Here is a 21,716-nt window from a genome sequence, read left to right as displayed (position 1 = left end):
TGTCGTATTTTTTTAAACCGTGCAATGAAATAGTATCTGTAATTTGCCTGGATTAACCTTCATTAATTCAAAGTTAAATGTCTAAAAAAGTTCAAATCATCATGTTAGAAGAAGCAAATTGTGATAATGCTTCATTGCTTTGAAAATAATTGTTTAACTTATAGCTCCCCTAACATTAGTGACTCGAAGGGTTCTCCAGCACGTTCTCCAGTGTATTTATCTTTTATTTATATATATTTTATCAATTTGTCATTTTTCTCCAAATTCTTCTGTGGAGGACGACAAACACGTTGTACTGTCCTGACATTTGATATCTCCAGTTGCATCTTTTCATCTGTGCACCAGCAAACCAGTAGGAAGCACACACACAAAAAAGGACATCATCCCTCACTGGCTTCCCACTCAGAGTTAAAACACCACAGACAAGCGCTGTTCATAAAACAGTCAGATTAGAAAAAGTGCTACCAATGACTACGCTGTCAGATATGTGACAGAGTAGTGACAGAAAGAAAAAAAAATATGTGAAGATGAATCGTACCGCAGATTGTGTAGTGTGATCAGGCACAGCGTTTGTTCATGGCACAGTGTGGTTAAGGTAAGGGAGACACAAATGGTAATTTGGGTTTGGTGAAGTTTAGGCAACTAAAACACTCATGTTAGGTTTGGGAACGACTGAATGCTGAGGTTAATCAAAGCAAATGCCAACTGCAGGTCTTTGACAAGATACAAACTTTGGTGTCCTGCATGGAAGTCCACATACATCCCCACCAAGCGCACCTATCTCTCTAGTCTTGCTGATATAAAGACACACTACTAACTGAATTTTGGCATTAGGCGTTGTAGATTATTTCCCAGGACTCTGGGCTGAGTGGAAGTATAATTGGATCATTTAGATTGAATTTGGTTTGTGGCGACATCCTCCAAAACTACTGACCAACTGCTGATACATCCAAGATGGCTCACCTCCATTTAAAGACATCTACGCATTGTGAAGGTTTGGTAGTACCAGCAACAGGTGCATCCACTCATAGAACTGGAGTTACATCCAGTAACTACTTTTTAAGATGATGAAACAGTCTCAGTACACTTCCTCTCTTTCTTTGTCTTTTCTCCTTCCTTTCTTTCTTTCTTTCTTTCTTTCTTTCTTTCTTTCTTATGTAACCATGAATCTGCGTCCCATCCTGCTTTCTATTTCACACTTGATGATTCTCCACCTCTACCTTCGTGCTTCTCATTTATCACTTCTTTCCCCTCTATTGCGTTTTGCCTACCCCTTATTTTTTCTTTTCCTCCCGCTTGCATCATCTGTATTTATGCCACACTCTTGCTGCTCTTCTCATCTATTTCTTTTCATTTGCTCGACTTTGCTCTGCCTCCCTTTCCCTTACCTCTAGAAATACCTTGTTCATTCTCGTCTTTCGACTTCGTTTTACTCACTTTCTCTCGTGGCCGCTCCTCCTCTTTATGATTTTCTCTTTCTTCCATTACCATTATCCTCCTTGGAAAATGATTTTCTGCAACTGGCCTGTCTGGACTGTTTATGTCTTGTTTTTGTCCCTCTTTTGGCGCTAATCTCCTCTGCCCTTTCCCTCTTTCTTTTTCAATCAGACCAAAAACACCACTTTCCTCTCTTATGTCTATCCTTCCTTTCACCTTGCCTCCCTTTTTCTCATTTTCTCCGCCATCATTTCTTCCTTTTCTTCCCCCCCATATCTTCCATTTTCTATGAGGACAAAAGCTATGGTCTTGCAGTGATTGGATCCTGCTGCCCTCCCACCTGAGCACATGAAAAGCTTGTTACCTGAGTCAAACAGCTGCCTCAGTCGCTGCTGAGTCCCAATATCCCCATGCCACTTTCGATATTTTACCAGCAGGACACTTCGGGGATTAAATACCTGAGCTCTCCACCAGTAAACAGACTTTCTATGAGAAATGATAAAGAAAATAAAAGATATGCTCTCACTGCTAAACAGCTTCAGTGATTTTACATCACGTATCATGGTGCATCAGTATCAGCATGTTGCTGATATCTTTAATTGAATGGGCTACTGATAAAATACAGTTTTCGTTGCACTGCTTTGGTGGTGATAACACGTATCGATCTTTAAAGTACAGGGCAGCCTTGAAACATTTGAATCCTTGACTAAAGAAGTGGTTCGTCTTCTCTCTATGTCTCTTTTATAACACATCCTGAAGGAGTCTGTGTCAATCGTCTGTACAAAGAGGACAATCCATCCAAAAACTGAGATATTACAATCTGGACCAAAGTGGGAAGATCAACTCCAGATTAACTAGGAGCTGCTCAGTACAACCGCCGTCAGATACTCCACCACTAAATTGCCTTTGGTGCAGCACATTCTGGGTTATGGCACTATAGCTCTTCTCTCAAACAGGTATTTAAACTGTCTGCTCTGTCTTTTTTTTCATTTTTTCCTCTTATCTCTCCCTTATTTCCTGAGAGAGAAAAGGGGCATATAATAGTGTCATGTCTGGTTGGCTAAAGTTGTTATTCAGGCAGAATTAAAGTTTTCTATGCCAAATAAAGAACACAGATATAAATAGCAACTAGAGAGAGACTTTTTTGTTGTTGTTCATGGACGTTAGACACGTCCACAATAACCTTGAAGCCAGTTGTTGTTATACGTGAACTTACCAACATATAAAGTGTGTCTTTGAGGCTTCTAGCTGCGTTAGCTTCTTTAGCTCCCAGCTGATAAATGGCTCTGACAGTAGCTGAGCTGGGCTTATACATGAGCCGCGTTTGTCCTTGTTTACCTGCTCTAGCATGAAAAACCTGCAGCTCTCGATGGATCTTTACAGGCACTGCCCTGCACGTTGGTCCGACTCGGAGATCATCAGTAAAAACCACTTCTTTATAGTCGACTAGAGGTGTCACAGAGACACATTTAACGCTTTTTCATGCAACCTGTGCATAAATCGGCCCCATTAAACCATCTTACTATGACCAATAATAGCTCTTTGCTGCGTTTACTGTATTAACTGATTTTCTAGACGACAGATTAAGATTAAAATTACAAGGATTGTGTCATGTTGGAAGTTTCATGAGTGATTTCTAGTCCCGACCGCTCTGGGATTGACAATCAGTGACAAACCAATTCTTAAAAATAAACAGATCCCAGAGTCCAACAAAAGGACAACAAGAATGAATTTCAAAATAAAGGCTGTGATGTGATGTAATCTGGCCTTTTCAACTTGTTGAGGGTTTGCGATCGTTTTGTGCAGGTCACAATGTCGTGATGATTTCGTTCTTTGTGGTTGATGCCCGTCTCTTGTGGATTTAGGAATATGTTGTGCCTTCAGGCTGTTTTCCACTAATTGAGTAAAAACGTCCCGCAAAGGAAAATAAAAGTCTCCAGCAGCCACAGTTCATCCTCCTGTCACAGAGCTCGCGGTGGGAACTGTTTGACTTTGGAGGGTTCAAAAGGGTGAAAGTCACCAGCTCAGGCTCTGGATTTATATAACCTGTTAACGTGCGCAGGTCTGCCTTTTCTATGTGTGTATTCTGAGTTACCTTGCGTGCATGTGTGTGTGTTTGTGTGACTATCCTCAGGCGATACAGCACACGTCATAAAAGTTTTATCTGGCCGTGTCAGAAGGGGAGAGGGCAGGAAACTCTTTATTTCTCAGTATGAACGGCTCTTTTGTTACCTCGATGCTTATATAATGTCATCAATCTGCCTCCATTTCATTCAGTCACTACTACACTGTATTTCACGTTGCAAAGGCCTACATCAGATCTTAAATTTGACACAGCAGCATCGATGCACTTCAAGAATAAAACATGAACTACTGACTTTAATTTAAAGCAGGAACGGAGGCTGTGATGCTGTGAAATCTCTCCTGCGCAGACGGTCAGAGATATAACCCGACCCGCCTGATCCGTGCAGAGGCGTGTGGTCATTCTGTAGCAGCCGAGTGTCATTTGCACGTGATTAAATCGATGTGAACGCAGCGGGAGGCCGGGCGTAATTGCACTGGTGTGGCACATGTTTAATCAGACGCATCAGCATGTGTGTTCTGTGAATGTAGATCAACGCAGACAGATTTGTAGCCTCTATCCACTTTTAAAGGTTGTTTTGTTGGCGGTTTATACATTTTCTGTCTGGAGAGTGTTAAACTTTCCACCAAAATGTTCTTTCAGCTCCATTAACTTGTGGGTTTAGTGGTTTAGGTAACAGGAAAGTTTAGTTTAATTGAAATGCGTGAGAAAATGGACGATACAAGCAGAAAGACTAAACGATGTACACCATTATTTTCCCCGACTTTATCTACATTATGTGGTGGTTTGGCATAAACTCAAATCAACACAGACAATTTCTTCACATAATAGCAAAGAAATTCACATTTGTACTGAAGATGAAATACAGAAACACTAAATTCTAAACAAGTATGTGACCCAGGAGGCAGTGTAATAAAAACTGCAGTTGCAGACCTGATATAAAGTCATAATATTGCCTCCACAGAATGATAATATTGTGCTGGGGAGAATAAAAATAGGAGTTAAATATAGAAATGTGGGTGATTTATCACATAGCACGGGTGAAAGTACTGTATGTGCTCTATTGAGACAATCCAAACACTGAAAAGGACTGACCTTGGCTTTTTTTTTAGACAAACATCTACAGCTACCCTGAGAGTCCAGCAGTAGATGTTGTTGTGTGTGAGTGTATATGAATCATAATGATGACTAAAAATAGGATCGCGCTTTCTTAGCATGATCTTTGTCTGATTAAATCTGAAACTAGTGTGCCAACAATCACGTCTCATTAAGCCAAAGTAATAACGTGTGACACATAACCTCATTATATTGGATGTATAACGCGTTCTTAAAATAACCAGCCCATCACAGACGACGAGGCATGGCAGCATTAATTATGCATTGTTACTGTAATAGCATTATATTAGCATATCTATTTGCGTTTGTAATTACTAGTTCATTAAAGTACACATTGAGGGTGTAAAAATAACGGCAAAGACTGCACACAAGGGAATTAACTTTGACATGTAATCTCCAATAACGTAATTCCATTTTATCATCGAAAGAGCAAAGTTTCATCCTAATCCAGACGTTGCATGAATAAATACGAGTGTTTACACGACCGAGCAGTGATCCTCCTCCTGTTTTGGTTGAGATTGTTCATCACGCTGCCTCTTTCTTTGTTTATTCCCTCTGCTCATTTCCTCTCGTCCAATAACTCTTGGCTCGATCTCATTCCAGCCCCCGACACCAACTCGTCCAGTCAACCACCACCTTTGTTTGTGCATTTGCAATACGGAGGTTTTGCTCTAAATCCATCCAGAAGCATTGATTTATCAGTTGGCACGATACAACGTTGGTTCTGCAAAACCATGGATATATTATACTGAGATTTCATTTTCATGTTACTTCCATGTCTGGAGAAGGAGGGGATGGTGGTGGAGTTACAAAGGAAACCTGGGGACAATTTCCAGCTGTGTTTGTGGTGACTCTGGCGTGTTTGATTAGACGTGGTGACATGTCCAGCCTGCTCTGTTGTGACAAAACAAGGTGTTTTGGGCCAAAGCTTGATCTTTTCCTAACCCTAACCAAGGGGTTTCTGTGCGTAACCATAAACCTAACCATAGCACAGCATTCTCACAATACAAATTTGAAAATTGAACCTGTAGAAATGTTTGTAAATGTAAAGTTGCAACATATCTGTGGTTTGCAGAAATGTACATTGCCAAAAAAATTTTCTGGCGATTGGGTTTTGATTAGTTAAACTCTAGTACACCTTATTGTAGTGAGTATTTATCTGCTTTTCTAGTAATCACAAGTTTTTATATTATTATTTTGGTTTGTTTGACTTTTAATCCACGTTTTCCTTTGATATCCCAGAAATATCAACCAATTTCCAGCCTGTAAGACTGGTGCTCCTCTTTTTAATCACAGTGGATCCTCCTGATCCTCTGATTTCATAATATTGTGACGAGAACCCCTACGACACACCATCTTTGAGCTTTTCTCATCTAACATCCAAGCTACGTTTCAGTCAAAAGGATAAGAGTGTGCTCGTCAAACACTTCTGACTGTTTGATATGTTTTCTGATCTGCTACCTCTTTGGTTAAGGTTTTCCTGAGTTAAGGGTCAAAGACTTCCTGCTTAAAGACCGCAGCTATTGTAAAATAGAAGCTGACTATTGGCTGCAGAAAACGAAGCATGAGCAGGAAAAGTAGAGGGCTTCAAAAAGCTTCAACTGTTAATAAAGAAAGAGTCGATGTGTGTCGAAGTTTCTGTAACATGTCTGCAAACTGAAACACTGACGGACGTCTTCGCAGCAGCACAGACTGGCAGCCAGAAAACACACCTCGACACATTTGCCACGAGTCTTTTTGGATGGATTAGTCACTGCACCTATCAGTGACAGCAGGGTGGCTGCTGATTATAGCCTCCCTTCCTGCCACTGTGCCCTTGGGCAAGGCTTTTGACCCCAATTACTGAGGGCGGCGTGCCGTGACTTTCCCTGCAGCTGTCAGGGTTATGAAGCCACTCTGTCCTCCTCTCTGTTTGTTTGGAGGAGATGGGAAAACGAGAGGAGAGGAACAGAAGTGGAGTCGAGAAAAAGCCCTGAATGTCAATTTGTTGCACAGCTCGCACGTAAAAACACGGATGATAAACAACCAGCTGCCAACAAATTCTATATAGATATTTATGTAATATACAGGAGTGTGGGAGTAAAACATGAACAAAGAGAAAAGTAGAGGTGAAAGATTAGAAGAGAGACGAGAATGTGAGAATATTTGATTGGATTTGACACAAATGAGATGGCATGAGGTGTGAATGAAATGAAAATGAAAATGAAAGGACGACAACCAGAAGAGAATGAATGAATGAGATGAGAAATGAGGGAATGAGAAGAAAGTGCCGGAGATACTGGGGTGATAGAGGAAGGACAACTGGCATGAAATTGAGATGTAAATGAGATTAAATGACAATTAAATGAGGAAATGTGAATGAAAAATGCCATCATGAAGATGGAGATGAAATGAGAATTACATGAAGAAATTGTGAATAAAATGATGAAAAGAAGGACAAAAGTGAAATTAAGGGGATGAGAATGAAATGACACAGATGAGAGTAAATGAATGTGGTGAGGATGAAATCAGCAGAAGACTAATTAGATGAGAATGACATGAGGTGGCGATGAAAGGAAATGGATGAGATTACTGTAAGATGGAAAGTAACAGAAGGAGGGGGGTGGATTGAAAAGAAAAATGAGAGATGAATGAGAGAGGAGGGAGAAAGCAACATGGGCAGAAGGAGTAAAAGAAGACAGAAAAACAGAAAAGAAAGAGGTCGTGCAACAGGAGATAAATAGTGAGAGCAGAGGAGTCCGACTGCAGATGTAGCTCGGCTGTAGAGTAGACTAATAAAAATAATTAGAGGATTAGTCCGTAGCTACAGGCTGAGGCTGGATCGATACCGTACCACAAGACCTCCCATTCCCCTGCTAGCTCCCACACATCACTCGGTCTAACTGCAGAACAGTGTGCTACTGTACGTGTGGGCGTCTGGACCACGTTTCACTTAGTGATTTTCTCTCTGTTTAGCATCAACATCAATATGGAAAGCATAATTGTTGTTTTCCCTCTTTTATGCCCCACTAGTTCCTCTTCCAGTTCTTTTAGTGCTGACTTATTTATGTGCAGTAATTCCCCCTAACAAGGTTACAAATTGACGACGGAAACACAACAACAGGGAGTTTAAATAAGGATCTGGGGGAAAATTATCAAATGGGTTTCTAAAGATGGATTTGAAGAGGTCACTGACAGATTTGGGAGTAGCAGAAAAGAGCTGCCAGAGGTTCTCTGGGCTCGATCAGGCTCAGAGAGGAAAATCAATTCACAGGCAAGCAAGACCCTGACCATGCAAAACCTTTAAAAAAAACCCAGTAGAAAAATCAATTCTGAAATTGACAGGCGGCAAGTGCAGGGCAGAAAGGATTGGAATAACAAGATGTCCTCTCCTGGAGCGTGTTGGCAGGCCACAGGAAGAAGGCTTTTAGCCTGCCAGGATGAGACGGGAAACTACTTGCAGTAATGAAGTCTGGGGGCAATAAAAAGCACTGGTGACCAGGGGTGTGCATTATTTGACAAATTAGGAATCAAATGATAGATGTGAGTTAAAAACTGCACAAAACATACAGGTCTCTAACTTCAGATTTTAGATAAACAGATGCAGGTACAGCAGCCAGTTGCTCCTTCAAAATGCTCTTGACAGAAATACAATTATCAGTTCATCATCATCGAACCCTTGGCCAAGCAACGGGAAATCATAGCCTGTTGTTGCCTACATCTTTACAGAGACCCGTCTCCACCACAACATCCTGGATCAAGCTGTTGCACTCGATGGGCGTTCCAAGCCGACAGAGCACAAGACCACAGCGGGACGAGACATAACTATATACATGTTTTATTTTTGTGTAGCATGAAGGAGTTCACAGTCTTTCATTTAATTGTTTTATAATGACAGATAGATCACCTTGAAGATTAAGGGACCTTAGATCGGACCCTGGGGCTGACGACAAAGTGGAACAGAAGATGAGGGTTTATACTGTGACAACAACTATATTTGATGTGAACTGGACAATAAATCTAGCGTTCATAACTGATGGCGACAACACTGTGGTCCAATCAAGGCTGTTTAGATTGTCTGGGTGTTGCATGGTAACAACTGGTAACACCAGGCCAGGTTCTGTTTCTAATGAAGCAACATTACAGATAATCACGCAGTCACAGGCCGGTCAACACTTTCACTCCTCTTCTTCTTCCTCTACAGATGTCTGAACCCACTTTACATGATGTGATCACATGACCTTTTCCTTCATCCTTTCCCTCCAGCCTGTTGTGAACTTGTTAACCACACTTGTTCTGCTAGTTTCACAATGCGTATATTGACTTATTGGGGGCGGAATAATGTCAAATGAAATACAATCATAGCCACAAAATCCTGTATGTGTAACATATTCAGAATGAAAGTAAAATGTCACCGTCAGCAGGTTTATTTCTGATCACACACATTAAAATAGATGTCCCTCTCTCTATAAATCTAACCAATCCGTTTATGAGCGCTCAGAATTGTAGTGAATGTAAATCAGTGGTGAGAAACGACGGACAAGGCGAGTGCATTCAGGGGAGCAGCGAGCGTAGCTGCAGGCTGACAGACGACCTGATGTCACCCAGCATGCCAGCTGGCACACCTGGAGAGGTTCAGGTGAACTGACTCACAGCAGTTAACGCAGGTCTGCATGCTGTCACACAGGGCAGAGCTGCATCTGAGGACGTCAACACAGACAGTTTCCAGCTTTACCAATGTTTGACTGTCTGAGATTCAGACTGAAAGGCCAGTTTTTGACTCTCCATTATTCAGTCTGAAATTACATATTTGGTGGAGAGCACTGAACGAATTAAAGGGACTGAGGGGAGATACAGATGTGGCTCTCTGTCTCTTGGACTGGAAGGTACCGCTAAAGTTTATCATGTTAAATGTTGTCACTTTCATGCGGTGTTGTTACGGAGGCGCGGCAAAGCTGCCAACGGACTGACGTCACACAGGCGACACCGAATCTCCAGGAAGCACTGAGGTCCAAAAATACACCTGCAATTACCGCTTCTGGAAATCTTCGAGATTGCCACTTTAAATATAAAAGCCCAGCATACGAGATCAAAGCACATTTGTAACTATCTATTCTCATGCAGATGATTTAACATCTGTGATTTCTATTATCAGGAAGCTGTGAAGATAAAGTGAATCTACACTGTAACACTGCAGACTGAAAGCTTTACTCACTCTAATAAACTCAACCTCATACACCGACATGTTTTTAATCCTTTATGATTACAGTTAATTTAATAGGTTCTACTGCAGATCAATTATAATATGAATGTAATTTGACAGTTAAAGCTGATTCCTTTCAGCACATATGACCCTTATATTTCTGGTTAAACAATGACTCATTCTCACATAGAGTAAAAATAATAATTTTTGATAATTTACTCTAGTGGAAGACATTTCTGACAGTTTCTTGTTTGACTGTGAAACACCATAATCAAAGTGGGTTAAGAAGAAGGAGACAAAAACATATTTATTTTATATTTATTTTGTTTGATGTTGTTTGCATTTATATAAAACCGAAAATATATATTTCTTAAAAGTTTTAAACCTGAGATGATTAAAACCACACTTCTTGTGATCTTGCTCTGGAGAGATGAAACTTACCATCTTTTGGGGAAAATGTTGTTTTCGTATAAGATGATTACATTACAACTGTTTACAACAGTAATATAAATTACAACATTAAACTCGTCCTCTCCTTCCTCACTGTAGCTGAACATGTCATAAACAGTAAAGTCGCTCTGTCATGACACAAATGAGTAAGCTAGCTAAACAGACAGTGTGTTAGCGCTGTGGTGGTCAGGGTTGTTTTTTTCTCTCTAAAACAATAAAAGGCCAGAAATTGTGTTTTATGAGCCAGAAATCTCAGCAGCTGCTTCAGGAATGTCGAGCCCCCGGTGTTAACGACCGACCCTGTTTACCTACTGATGACATTTTTTGGTGATTTTCTGCTTTGGGTTTGTATAAACTTCACGTACTGCCCCTTAAAGGTCTTTGTGCACTTGTTACAGTAAAAACTGGGCAGGATTTTTTGCCTTTTTAGGAGCAGAGCTGCCATCTGTGAGCTCTAAACTCCAACAACAAGTTTGTCATGATATCCGAGGGCTGCCAGCACGATCATTTCACCGACAGCTCATCAGCACCTCACGCAACCCTATATGGCAAATGCACTGCTTTGAGACCGAATACAAATCTTAGTAACAAGGAGAGTATAATCTTTTCCACTGCGTGACTTTCCATTAATTTTAGACTATAAATATATGTGTGCGTGAAGAGGAAGAAGAAGAAGAAGAAGAAGAAGGACCCAGCTGGATCCACTCAGCAGAAACTGATAAGCAGCTATAAGAAGAGAAATTAAACAAGTTTATTTCACACTGGGAGTGAAGCAGCTGTCATTCATCAGGTGTTATCAGTGATCACAGAGAGAGACACTGTGATGAAGAGTCAAACCTTCCAACAGTTACTTTATAATCTTCAGCGTTGTGTAAGAATCCAGCAGTTCAAACATATATTTAGCCTTTTTCATATTTACTCTTATTCTCTCAGTTATAGTCATGGCTCTTCGTCGTTGAGACCAACGTGATCTGGTGTGATGGCATATAAATAGTATGCTTCTCTTAAGGACATTATCTCTATCATGTCTATGCATTTAAAGCTTTCTGCGTGTCATTTGATGCCCTCCACATTTTATGCGTTATGGACATGCAGGAAAGGATGACGTCAGAGGACCTTCGTCGTCATAGTGGACAGGTAAACCTTGTGAAATGATAGCTTGATAGTTTGGTTAGATTTGGGTAACAAAACGACTTGACTCGGGTCAGGAAGGAATATATTAGGTTAAACTAAAGTCACTGCCTTGTGGTTGTACGCCTCCATGCACCAGTCAAGTTGCTGTTCCTGAGCTGTGGTGTTAAATAATGGAATGGAAGATTTTTAACTAAATATTACAATAATCATTATGATGATCATTATTTGTGCATAATCTTATTGTAATCATCATATGAATTCTTGAGTTATGGACAAAAAATTGCTTTGTGAGCTCACAGTGACCTTTGACCACCAAATTCTAAGCAGTTCATCACTGAGTCGTCGTGGCTATTCGTACTAAAGCTGAACCAAGTGTTCTCGATGTGTTTCTGATATATCGCATTCATGAGAATGGGGCGCCATGACATAACAATGACCTTGACCTTGACCTTTGACCTTTGGCTACCAAAATACAATAGGTTCATCCTTGGGTCCAGGTGAACATTTGTACCAAATTTGAAGAAATTCCCACAAGGCACTCTTGAGATATGGACCCTTTTCACAGCAGACATTTTGAACTGTCAAAGCAGGAAAAGCACAGGTGTGACCAGCGAGTGTGTCCCTGTAAGCCATGCCAGTGAGCGACCACCTAAATGGAATGCAGCCATCATTAATGTTATAAGTTCCAACCTGTGCTTTTCCTTCTTTGACATGTCAATATGTCTGCCGTGAAAATGGTCTGTTGCGTTTCCAAGGATGGGACGGATGGACCCATCCAATCAGATCGCTCATGTTGCACCGAGAGCAGCACAGAAGAGGTTAATCCTTCATGAGCGGCTGATTGACGTCTCATTAAAGGAAATGGGGTTAAAGCTGTGGCTCCTGAAGCCAGACTACATGTAATTATCGAACTCCAGGTGATGCTCTATTTAATATTGACTTGAAACGACGCTTTGTGCTCGTGGTATGGTGGGATCTCTCTCCTGCTGCCAGCTGAGCAGAAGCAGGAAGGGCAAAGTATATAAAGTTGTCAGGCATGAAAAGTTATAGCCTCATCGTGAAGGTTTGATTTTAAGGTGGCAGGGAGGCGGAAAGGATGGTTTTTATTATTCTGTTCAAACATCACATAAAACCAACTCAAACTTTGGATTTAAAAGTAAAGGGGTGCATTTAGACCGGAGCAGTAAAATGACAACTGTGTGTGAAGTCTTTGGGAGTTATTAACAAACTTATCACACACTTCCTTCTTCTCACAGGGGGTGGAAACAATTTTTTGTTTAAGGTAAGGTAAATTAAGGTATAGGATAATTAAAAACTGATAGCTGCAACTGACGGTCATTTTAATAACTATTATATATATTTTCACTATTTATTGATGAATCATTTAGTCTATAATGTCAAAAATGTCAGAAAAAAATGACATCTTCAGACTGCATCTTTTGTCCAACCAACAGTCCAAAACCCCAAGACGAAAAGCAGCCAATTCTTATATTTAAGAAGCTGATTAATTTTCTTTTTGATTGACCAATCAATGAATCGACTAATCGTAAAGCTCTAGTGACAAGAAGAATCAATTAAGGACCAGAACCACAAGCTATTATGTCTCATCTTGGATTCCTGGATCCTGCAGCTGAGCTCAAAGTGAAAAAAAAAATTAATTTTCATGGTTACATCAGTGCGGGAGAGTCTGCTGAGAAAATTACCCAGCTCATGTATAATACTGGGAAAGGCATGCTTAGAAATGGTCAGATTGCTGCTCGCGGCTGGGTCGGGAAGTGGATTGGTTTGAGTTTGGAAGCACCTGATGGAGAAATGTGACCGTTTTTTCTTTGCATGTGAAGAGGAATGTAAAAATAAGTGGACGGCAGCAAAACTGTGTTGCAGTAGCTGTTGCTGTGCATCCTTAACGATCAACACTGGTACGCTGAGGTTGTGTTTGGTGAGTCTGATGTGTGCACAGAAATGTTTATTTCTTTTTGTTCCTGATTTTTCATGCTCAGTAAATGTTATAAAGTCTTGTTTAATGGATTACAGTTCTGCTTTATTTTTTAATTCCTGCAAAACTGAGTCATTACGTCTCTCTGCTGATTGAATCCAGCGTCACTGGATTCACTTGTTTCCTCCTCATTTAGTTAATCTCAGTCATGCATATTTATACGAAGTAAATGCTGTTGTTTTTCTAGTGGTTTCATTCAAAAACATTCAGTTATCTGAGCTGCCATTATTCAATAAGACTACATGGACTTTTGTTGCATTGAATCTTGAATATGACCTCGCTCAACGTCACTGAGCTGTTAATAATTAAAAATAACAGCCTGATTGAGTCAAACATGACGCACGCTGTTATCTCTTCGTTCCATCAACACAGCCTTTGTTAACTGGTTCACATTAAACCAGAAGAGATCAAGAGCTTGAATTGTTTCTATTTTGGGAGGTATAAATGTGCACCTGCTGCGTGAGAGTTCATCCGGCATTATACGGAGTATGACTGGCAATAGAAACAAAGAGGGAAAAGGTGCATCGAACGACAACGTGCAGAGCCTATTAGTCTGATGCTGTGCAATAAAAGCTATAAAAACTGGGACAACATTTGTAAATAGGTTCATTCACGTCACACCTCCCTCAGCACTCTCTTCAAACACATTTTGAAGCTATTTTTTCCCCAGCAGACAGTGGAATATCTCTGTAAAGACTGTGTTGCACTGTTCAACATGTTCTCACTTCCGACTCGTCGAATTCAGCAGCTCAGTCAGTGGCCTTAAGCTTCAAACTGTGACGCTTTACCTACCACTGAAGCATCAGATATGGATGTGAAGGGCTCTGCGGTTAAATCAAACACTGACGCTTTGGACTGGCAGTCGACCCGACCTACAATCCTGAATCAATTTTCTTAAAAATTGGGCCTTTAAAGTTGTCAGATGGTTGCGGTTTGGTTAGGTTTGATTTGAAGCACTAGAGAGGCATCTACAGCATCAAACTTTAGAGCTTTGGGCCACCGACCGGGCTGCTGGATTTCACGTATTAGCATGCAAATTCACAAAATCACAGTCACAAGTAAAATGCATGTTAAGGTACAGTATGTATGCTGTAAGGCTATTTGTGCATGTGTGTGTGTAAATATACTCACTGTTATGTTCTTGTTCCTCCTCTACATTTCCCAGGACCATGGCCGGGACGCCAAATGCTGAAGCCAACACCCATACACAGATATTCACCACCTGAGGACATGATTACATGAAGGTGAACAACTTGAACAGATAGACTGGTTAGATAGTAAGAGGCATAATATCCCTCATGTCCACTGATCTACATTGTCTATAGTTTGTTAGCAGGCAGTTGGGAAGGGTTTGTATTGGTGCAGTGAGTTGACATGGTCCACACTGCTCAACCTCAGTGGAAAACAGCCGGGATGTTGGACTTGCCATGGACAGTTTTTAAAGAGTTAAAAATGCATCAATAATAAGATGCAGCAAAACCAGAGATATCATCATCACATTTTTTTATGCAGTCTTCTTTTTTGTCAAAACATAGCACGCAAATGACCCATAATTCACAAAAATTTCTGACCTCCTGCTAGAAAAAATAATAAAAAACACCACTCAGTTCCTTCTTGGTGACTCAAGGCCAATCCATCTACTCAACGTCACGAAGAAGCAGGCGTCTGATGTCAAACAACAATGGCAGCACCCATCGGGAGCGGGGTAGGATGTATTATAGACCATATTTGTATTAATATTACAGTTTTTTCACCCCCGTTTTGTTTTATGTATCCAATGTTGTATACACCAGCCATGTTTTTTGTCACTTTTGGCGCCATGCAAATTCTGACTTTCAAACTTTGTCTGGAACGCAGCACACCTGCAGATTTATCTTCATTGTTCAAGTCTTGAGTCCCTTCTGACTCTGATTCAAGTGAAAATCACTTAAGACTATTTGTCTCAAGTGATTTTCATATTTATACCTTCATATTTTTACACAACAGCAATCTGAAATGATCACTGTGATAAAGGAGGACTGGGCAGAAAAACCTGTCCAAACCATTCAGATCAGCTGTTGGGTTTCAGCATTTCATCAGCACCTTAAAAGGTGTTTTCTTAAGATGTCATCACAGGACAGAATGTTAACTCGTCAAAGTCTGTTCAAGATATCGCTCAAATAGCTTTGCTTTCACATACCATCATAATCAGAGGTGTCGACACAAAGTAGCCTACAGTACATAGGCTTTTCAGACCCGATGCCTGTGCCCACATCAACCTTTGTATGTTTACATCACTGTTGGAATATGACAATGCAGATATCAGCTTATTTTTATGTTTAATGTTTCCCAGCTTGACAACAGCCACATTCATGACCTGACAACAATGCCTGAAGTGAGCTGAAGAGATCGTTGACATCTTATCTGATGCCAGCGGTCATTTCAGGGAGAATAAAGGAGGTGTGAAGGTTTTGAAAAGGTGAATATCTCACTTTGAAATGAAAGGGTTTTTTTTTTTACCTTGGCCTTGTGAGGAGTCCTCATGTCCAGCGCTTTGACAGGGTGGCAGACGGCCACGTATCTGTCCATACTCATCACCGTCAGGGTGAAGGTGCTGGTGAACATGTTGTAGTAGTCGATAGACACCACCGCCTTGCACAGAGCATTTCCGAATGGCCAGAAGCCGAGGAACACGTCTGTGCCCTGAGAAACATCCAGAAATCAAAGAATGAACATGGAAACACAGCCGGGGGCAGAACAGAGAACTCCATCTCCTCTGAAATATGACTTTGGACAGTTAGTTATTCAATGAGGTGGAAACAAATCAGTGCAGCGAAGCATGAAACCATAACACCTGACAACCAGCCAGTGACTGATGAAAGTCCTTACAACATCCAGATGCTGGCAGAGATCACTTGAACCACACAGTTCACAGCACTGTGGTTGGTGTAAGTAACAAAAATTGATTTAAAAAACTGAGGAGATGAAAAGGCATGTGAATTAAAAATAGAGAGGTAAAAATGTATGAGAAATGAAAAATGGAGTGTTAAGTTATACAGTGATTCGATTCATTTAAAGCAGATTTGATTAGAGCAGACGTGAGGTGGTGGCGTGTTTTATCAGTTTCCTCATCGTACGTTCATCATTCATCTTTCACAACAAAAAATGCCTTTTATCATTTAAGGAAAGTGGCCTCAAGGGTGGAACAAACCTCCAGCCGACTTTCCATCCAGGGTTGAGGAGATATCAACTGATTTTTCTTTTTTGGCTCAACTTACCCTTTCATGTTAAAAAGGGGTAAACTAGAAAGCCTTGCAAAATGGAGTATGCGTCTGGAAACCATAAAGGTAAGGCTGTTTTTCCAACTTTGCAAAAGGAAACATTAACATCAACAACAAAATCGTGATGTCTCCCGTTTCTCAAACCAAGTCAGCCGGCAACAGCAACCACTACAGACCAGGTTATCATGTTTGCTTTGTTAATTCAGTCCAGTGGGAAAGTTGTGTTACGTTTTCACAAAATGTATCCTGACAAAAATGAAGTAAGAGGCTGAAACTGTAACAACAAACAAACATTCATGTCATTTTTCTTTTACTTTCATGTAAATTATTGAGCAAAAAGTCTGGTTCAGGAAACAGTGTAAAAGGGTCTGGAAGATACTTTCAAATACTTTAGAAATCTGTTGCACATAGGCAGGTGGTTGAAGACGTCATACCTGGAAAGGTAAAGTAGCCAGGAACAAAGAGTCAGCCAGAGCCAGGTTAAAGATGTAGATGTTAGTGGCCGTTTTCATCTTCGTGTATCTGAGGAGAGACGAAAAACACAGGAAACACAGAGAGTTCAGTGAGATGGCAAAACCTGAGACAGACGGCTCATTTTATTGTCGGTCGCACACACTTTAAACACCTTAATCAAGGGCCTGCAGCCTGCTCAGGGTTTAATCTAGTCTGCAGAACAAGCAGAGACGCACTGTGTGGCTGCAGCATCGTAACATTAGAACGCACAGAGTGTCTTTGTGAGGTCCTGAGATGAGATGTGGTGAAGCTTTTGTTCAAAGCACCTTGAGTTAGCAGCAGTGAGGACATCCTTAACATCAGAGTCAACAGGGGCAATTAAAACCCTTACACCTGGCAGTTAAACGTCTTTTTTTGACCTAAATGGAACCTTTGATGTTTTAAACCCATGCTAATACCATTTTTTTGTGGCTAGGAGGAAATGCTGTGAGCAAATTTCATAACCAAAAAGATTATGAGATGCTGGATAGACCGAAGAGCGTATTGACTTATCTGATCGTTTGGTGTCTGGTTTGCCCTGCTTATATTTTTTTTATTTCATCTCACTGAGCTGCCTCTTTTTTTTTTATGTTGTTGACACTTCATTCTCTGATTTTTTTGACATGTGAAGAGTTCATCTGCAAGAACAACATTATTCTTAAGAGGACCAAACCAACGGCAGTTTAATTTATGTTCCATTGAGTGCACAATTGAAAAAAATGATTTATGACCAGACATTAAAACAGACGGACCTCTTTGTAAACAGAAGACGATCTGAGGTAAAAACAGTGAAATACCAGGACTCAGTCTCTGCAGCCAATGAACATCCATAGGAGACGTTACGGGACTCTTTAAAACATGTTAAAAGTCATGAATTAGTGACTAATTTATTGATTGTGTGTCGGGCGCGTCCATTACGCAACTGCAGATATTTTGACTCGAAAGCACTCAGAGGGCTTCTCTGCTTCAGCTGCCCTGGATAAAACTTTACAAAAAAACGCATTGCAGTCAGATATTTCCGCCTCCCCCCCTCTCCCCCTCGCCTCCCCCCTTCATTCAGTTTGGCCTCGGGCTCTTTAGCACTCTCCCTTTTTTTTTTTCCTCAACACATCCTCTTCTTTCTTTCCTCCTTCCTTTCTCTGCCTCTTTTTTTTTGCTCCTCATGTCCTCTTTTTTCTCCAATTTCAGATGACGTTCATCGTACTCAACGCCCCTCTCTCTCTCTTTCTGAGGTCTCTCACTCATCTATTCCCTTGCATCTCAACATCTGTGTCTTTCAGTCTTTTATCCTTTCATCCTCCTCATTACCTTCCTCTGACTTTTTTTTTTAGTTCTTTGTATCTTTCCTTTCCTCTTCACTTTGTTATCTGTCTCCATGCCCTCAGCTCTTTCTCATTTATTTCCATCCATCTGCATTACATCTGCAGGTCTCAGGAAGCTGAATTGAAGATGTGTTCAATACTTTTATAACATTTTGTGCCTAAATTTAAATTTAATACTTAACAGCTGCAAACTGAACACAAGAAATGGAAAGTTCTGAAAAAGAGCAGCAAAGATTTATTTATTTATTTAGAGCTTAATTTGTTTGCGAGCAGACGTACATGTGGGTTAATCATTCTGTTTTGAAGTTAAAGTTTGTGGACTTTCACTCTGAAAATCAACCTGCAGAGACAAGGGCCTTTACTATGTAGGTTATTTTTTTGAAAATGCTTTTGTCACCTTGAAAGTGTTTTTTTCTTTTTGTTGTTCAACTTACATTATGCCACTGTGAGCAGAGACTATGCAGAGAAGTGTCCCCATTTGTGGAAACTTTCCTAATTGAGGCCTGAAAGCAGCAAATAAGCTTGTTAACAATCAGTGTTTTAGGTGTTGGAGTGTGTGAATGCACCAGTATTTTGTACTAACTTACTTATATACTAAAAAGACTGTAAATCTGGAAGATACTGACTTATTTGGAAAAGCTGAAATCAGGAATTTCTTTGGAGTGAAGAAAAATGTAATCTGTTTCTTAAATTAATTGATAATAGTTTTTAGCTATTAAAAGGAGGGAGGAAAAGGTGTTTGGGAAATATTAACAACACTGAATGTGTAGGCCACCGTACGGGCGTGTCTGTGTTTGACAGCCGCTGGCAGGCTGAGCTCCGGCAGGGGAACGAGAGACAAAGAAAATAAATGTGTTGCAAGTGTTACTGAAGAGCAAGAACCATACCAGCATCTAAAATGACCAAAACGACATGTGTAGGTAGGTTTACCTGCTGTTTAATTTGCTGCAGCTGACCAGCTAATTTGGTTAGGTGCATAACAAAACGTGTTTATGTTGGAAACTTTTGCAGGAAAGCTGTTGTTTAAAGTCTGTAGCTCTTTTGCAGCAGGTTGCTATCTGACAGCTAGTTGTCATTGCGATCGGGAGTTAAATTGGGCCAGGGTATGGAAACCCTGGATGTCCTCCCTCTCTGATTATGCACTGAAATTAAAAAGTAAATCTTGGAAGGCTTTCCTCCAATCTGGCAGGTAACTGTTGTACGTTCCTAAGAAAACGCTGATAATCTGTTTTGGTGTTTTGGTGTCATTCACAGCTGTTTGACACGCTCCCACATAAACACAGGGACCTCACTGTTCACCCAGATGCACCTTATAAATTCTGAAATTTCCATCCCTTTATACAGCAAAGCACTTGTGTGTCAACAGCCACTTCATGGTGCTTTCAAGTGCACGTCAATAACTTTATTTTTTTGTGTTTTCTGTTGTCTGTACTTTCTCTTCTTGGAGCGCAGCCTAATCTGTCGTACTCTCACTACAGTATGTTCAAGGATTAGATGCCGATGAGCCCCGCCGCATTATAAATATCAATTTAACGCCTGATTCTAACCATCTGCCTATAACACTGGTATGCACAAATGTTTTAGCAGAACCAAGTGTGACCGATCAAAGCTGAGATAGAAGGCACCATCCTCCCTCTGGGTTTTTGACTTTTTCTCAAAGGAGAACACATGGCATTTCATTTAGAGAGCAGATGCTGTAGCATTAAAAAAACAAACGCCAAAAAGAAAACATGCATCTTAATTTCAATTGGCCTCATTAATCTAAGATGAGCTTTGTAAGACGCTTGTGCACAGAACGAGGACTGTAGTGTTCATGATGCACTTCTACTAATATAAGGGATCTCTTCACTTCAGTGTGGACAGGAGGAATGATTACAGTGATCATTGCTCTTTCAATGCACATATGTTGTTTGACTATAACTGTGTATGGGAAGAATAAGGATAGTCCTAACATCTGTATCTGGAGCATTTTACAACCTTTTCAAAGGCTTTTTGAGACGTTTTAAGGGCCCCAAATGTTTGTTTCTTCACCTGTTTCTCACCTCTTCTGAATTCAGCTTGTTTCCTCCTCTAACTCAATGCACGTTAGGATAATAGCTACTGTATGTGATGGAGAGCGACACTGTAAAGACTATTTCTCTTCTACCTTCCTCCTTCTCTGCATCTTCCCATCCTGTCTCCAACCTCTTCATCCTTTCGAACCCTTCTTTGCTTCTTTCCTCTCCTTCCCCTCCCTTATCTCTTCTATATCTTGCTCCTCTGATCCTCCTCCTCTTTCTGCCTTCTTGTCCTCTTCCACCTCTTACTCTCTTTTACACCCCCCCTCCTTCTCTCGGCATATTGAAGACTTGTAGGCAGGAGAGTCTTCAGAGGGAATATTTTATATCTGTTCAGCTTTCCTCCCCTCTTTACATCAGGGGCCGATTCTTCCCAGCCAAACTCTGTATCTCTGCCTCTTTCTCTTCTCCAGAACATCTTGTCTTCTCTCTCCACTGGTCTCTTTTGGTCTCTCTTGTCTTCTGGCCTTCTGTGTTTCTGGCTCAAAAACAATCTCTTTTTGCTCTCTGTCTCTATAGCAGCAGTCTCCCGATATCCAGCCCTGTTCCCTACACCACCACATTTTCTTTTCCTCCCTTCCTCCCGTCCTCCCTCTGTGTCATTCAGTGAAACTATAATTGCATTATAATTATGAGTTCAAGGCTCCTTGCAGCGGTGGCAGCGACAGAGAAGAGAAAGAAAAATGGGGCGAGAGAAGAAAGGACAGAGAGACGAGCCGTGAGCAAAGAGAAGCTACAGCCTGTAACGAGAATATCTGTCAGGATTCATCTTGACACTGTATGTTACGGAGACGTATAGGAAGTGTGTTCTGTGTGACTATATGTCTTTTCAATTAAGTTTCAAAGAGGACAACTTTCAGGCAGCTCTACAGTTGTGCCCCGATGCGCGACATAGCATCAACAATGTTGCTTTGACAATACAGGAACATCTTGTTTTCTTCACATGCACACTGATGAGGCCCGGACAAAGAAGTCCTCATATAAAGGAAAATAAAATACACACTGTTGCACAAGATGATTAATGTGCTTCAAAAGACAAGTCACCTTGACGAACACAACAGTAACACAAAAGAGAAAAAAATCATTATCATCCGTCAATATCTTGGAACCATGAAACAGAAAATGACTTTTTTGATGATGTGGCCCAATAAGTTCTGTATTAACAGGAAGTGTCTGATGAGGACAAA

At 40.7% G+C, this 21,716-nt stretch overlaps 1 protein-coding gene across 1 annotated transcript in view; it reads right to left on the bottom strand.

The window, feature by feature from the left end:
• Window positions 1-21,716, bottom strand: part of oprl1 (opiate receptor-like 1) — a 71,040-nt gene that overhangs the window by 6,455 nt on the left and 42,869 nt on the right. Inside the window, exons 2-4 of the mRNA XM_073470565.1 lie at window positions 17,093-17,180; window positions 15,898-16,080; window positions 14,530-14,620 (exon numbers count right to left, since the gene is read on the bottom strand). Coding sequence (XP_073326666.1) covers window positions 14,530-14,620; window positions 15,898-16,080; window positions 17,093-17,180 — 362 coding nt within the window. The remainder of the gene's footprint in view (window positions 1-14,529; window positions 14,621-15,897; window positions 16,081-17,092; window positions 17,181-21,716) is intronic.

This window comes from Pagrus major, chromosome 7, assembly GCF_040436345.1.
Source record: "Pagrus major chromosome 7, Pma_NU_1.0".
Classification (NCBI taxonomy): Eukaryota; Metazoa; Chordata; class Actinopteri; order Spariformes; family Sparidae; genus Pagrus; species Pagrus major.
The sequence above is the reverse complement of the archived record's forward strand: the minus strand, read 5'-3'. Positions and strand labels throughout refer to the sequence as shown.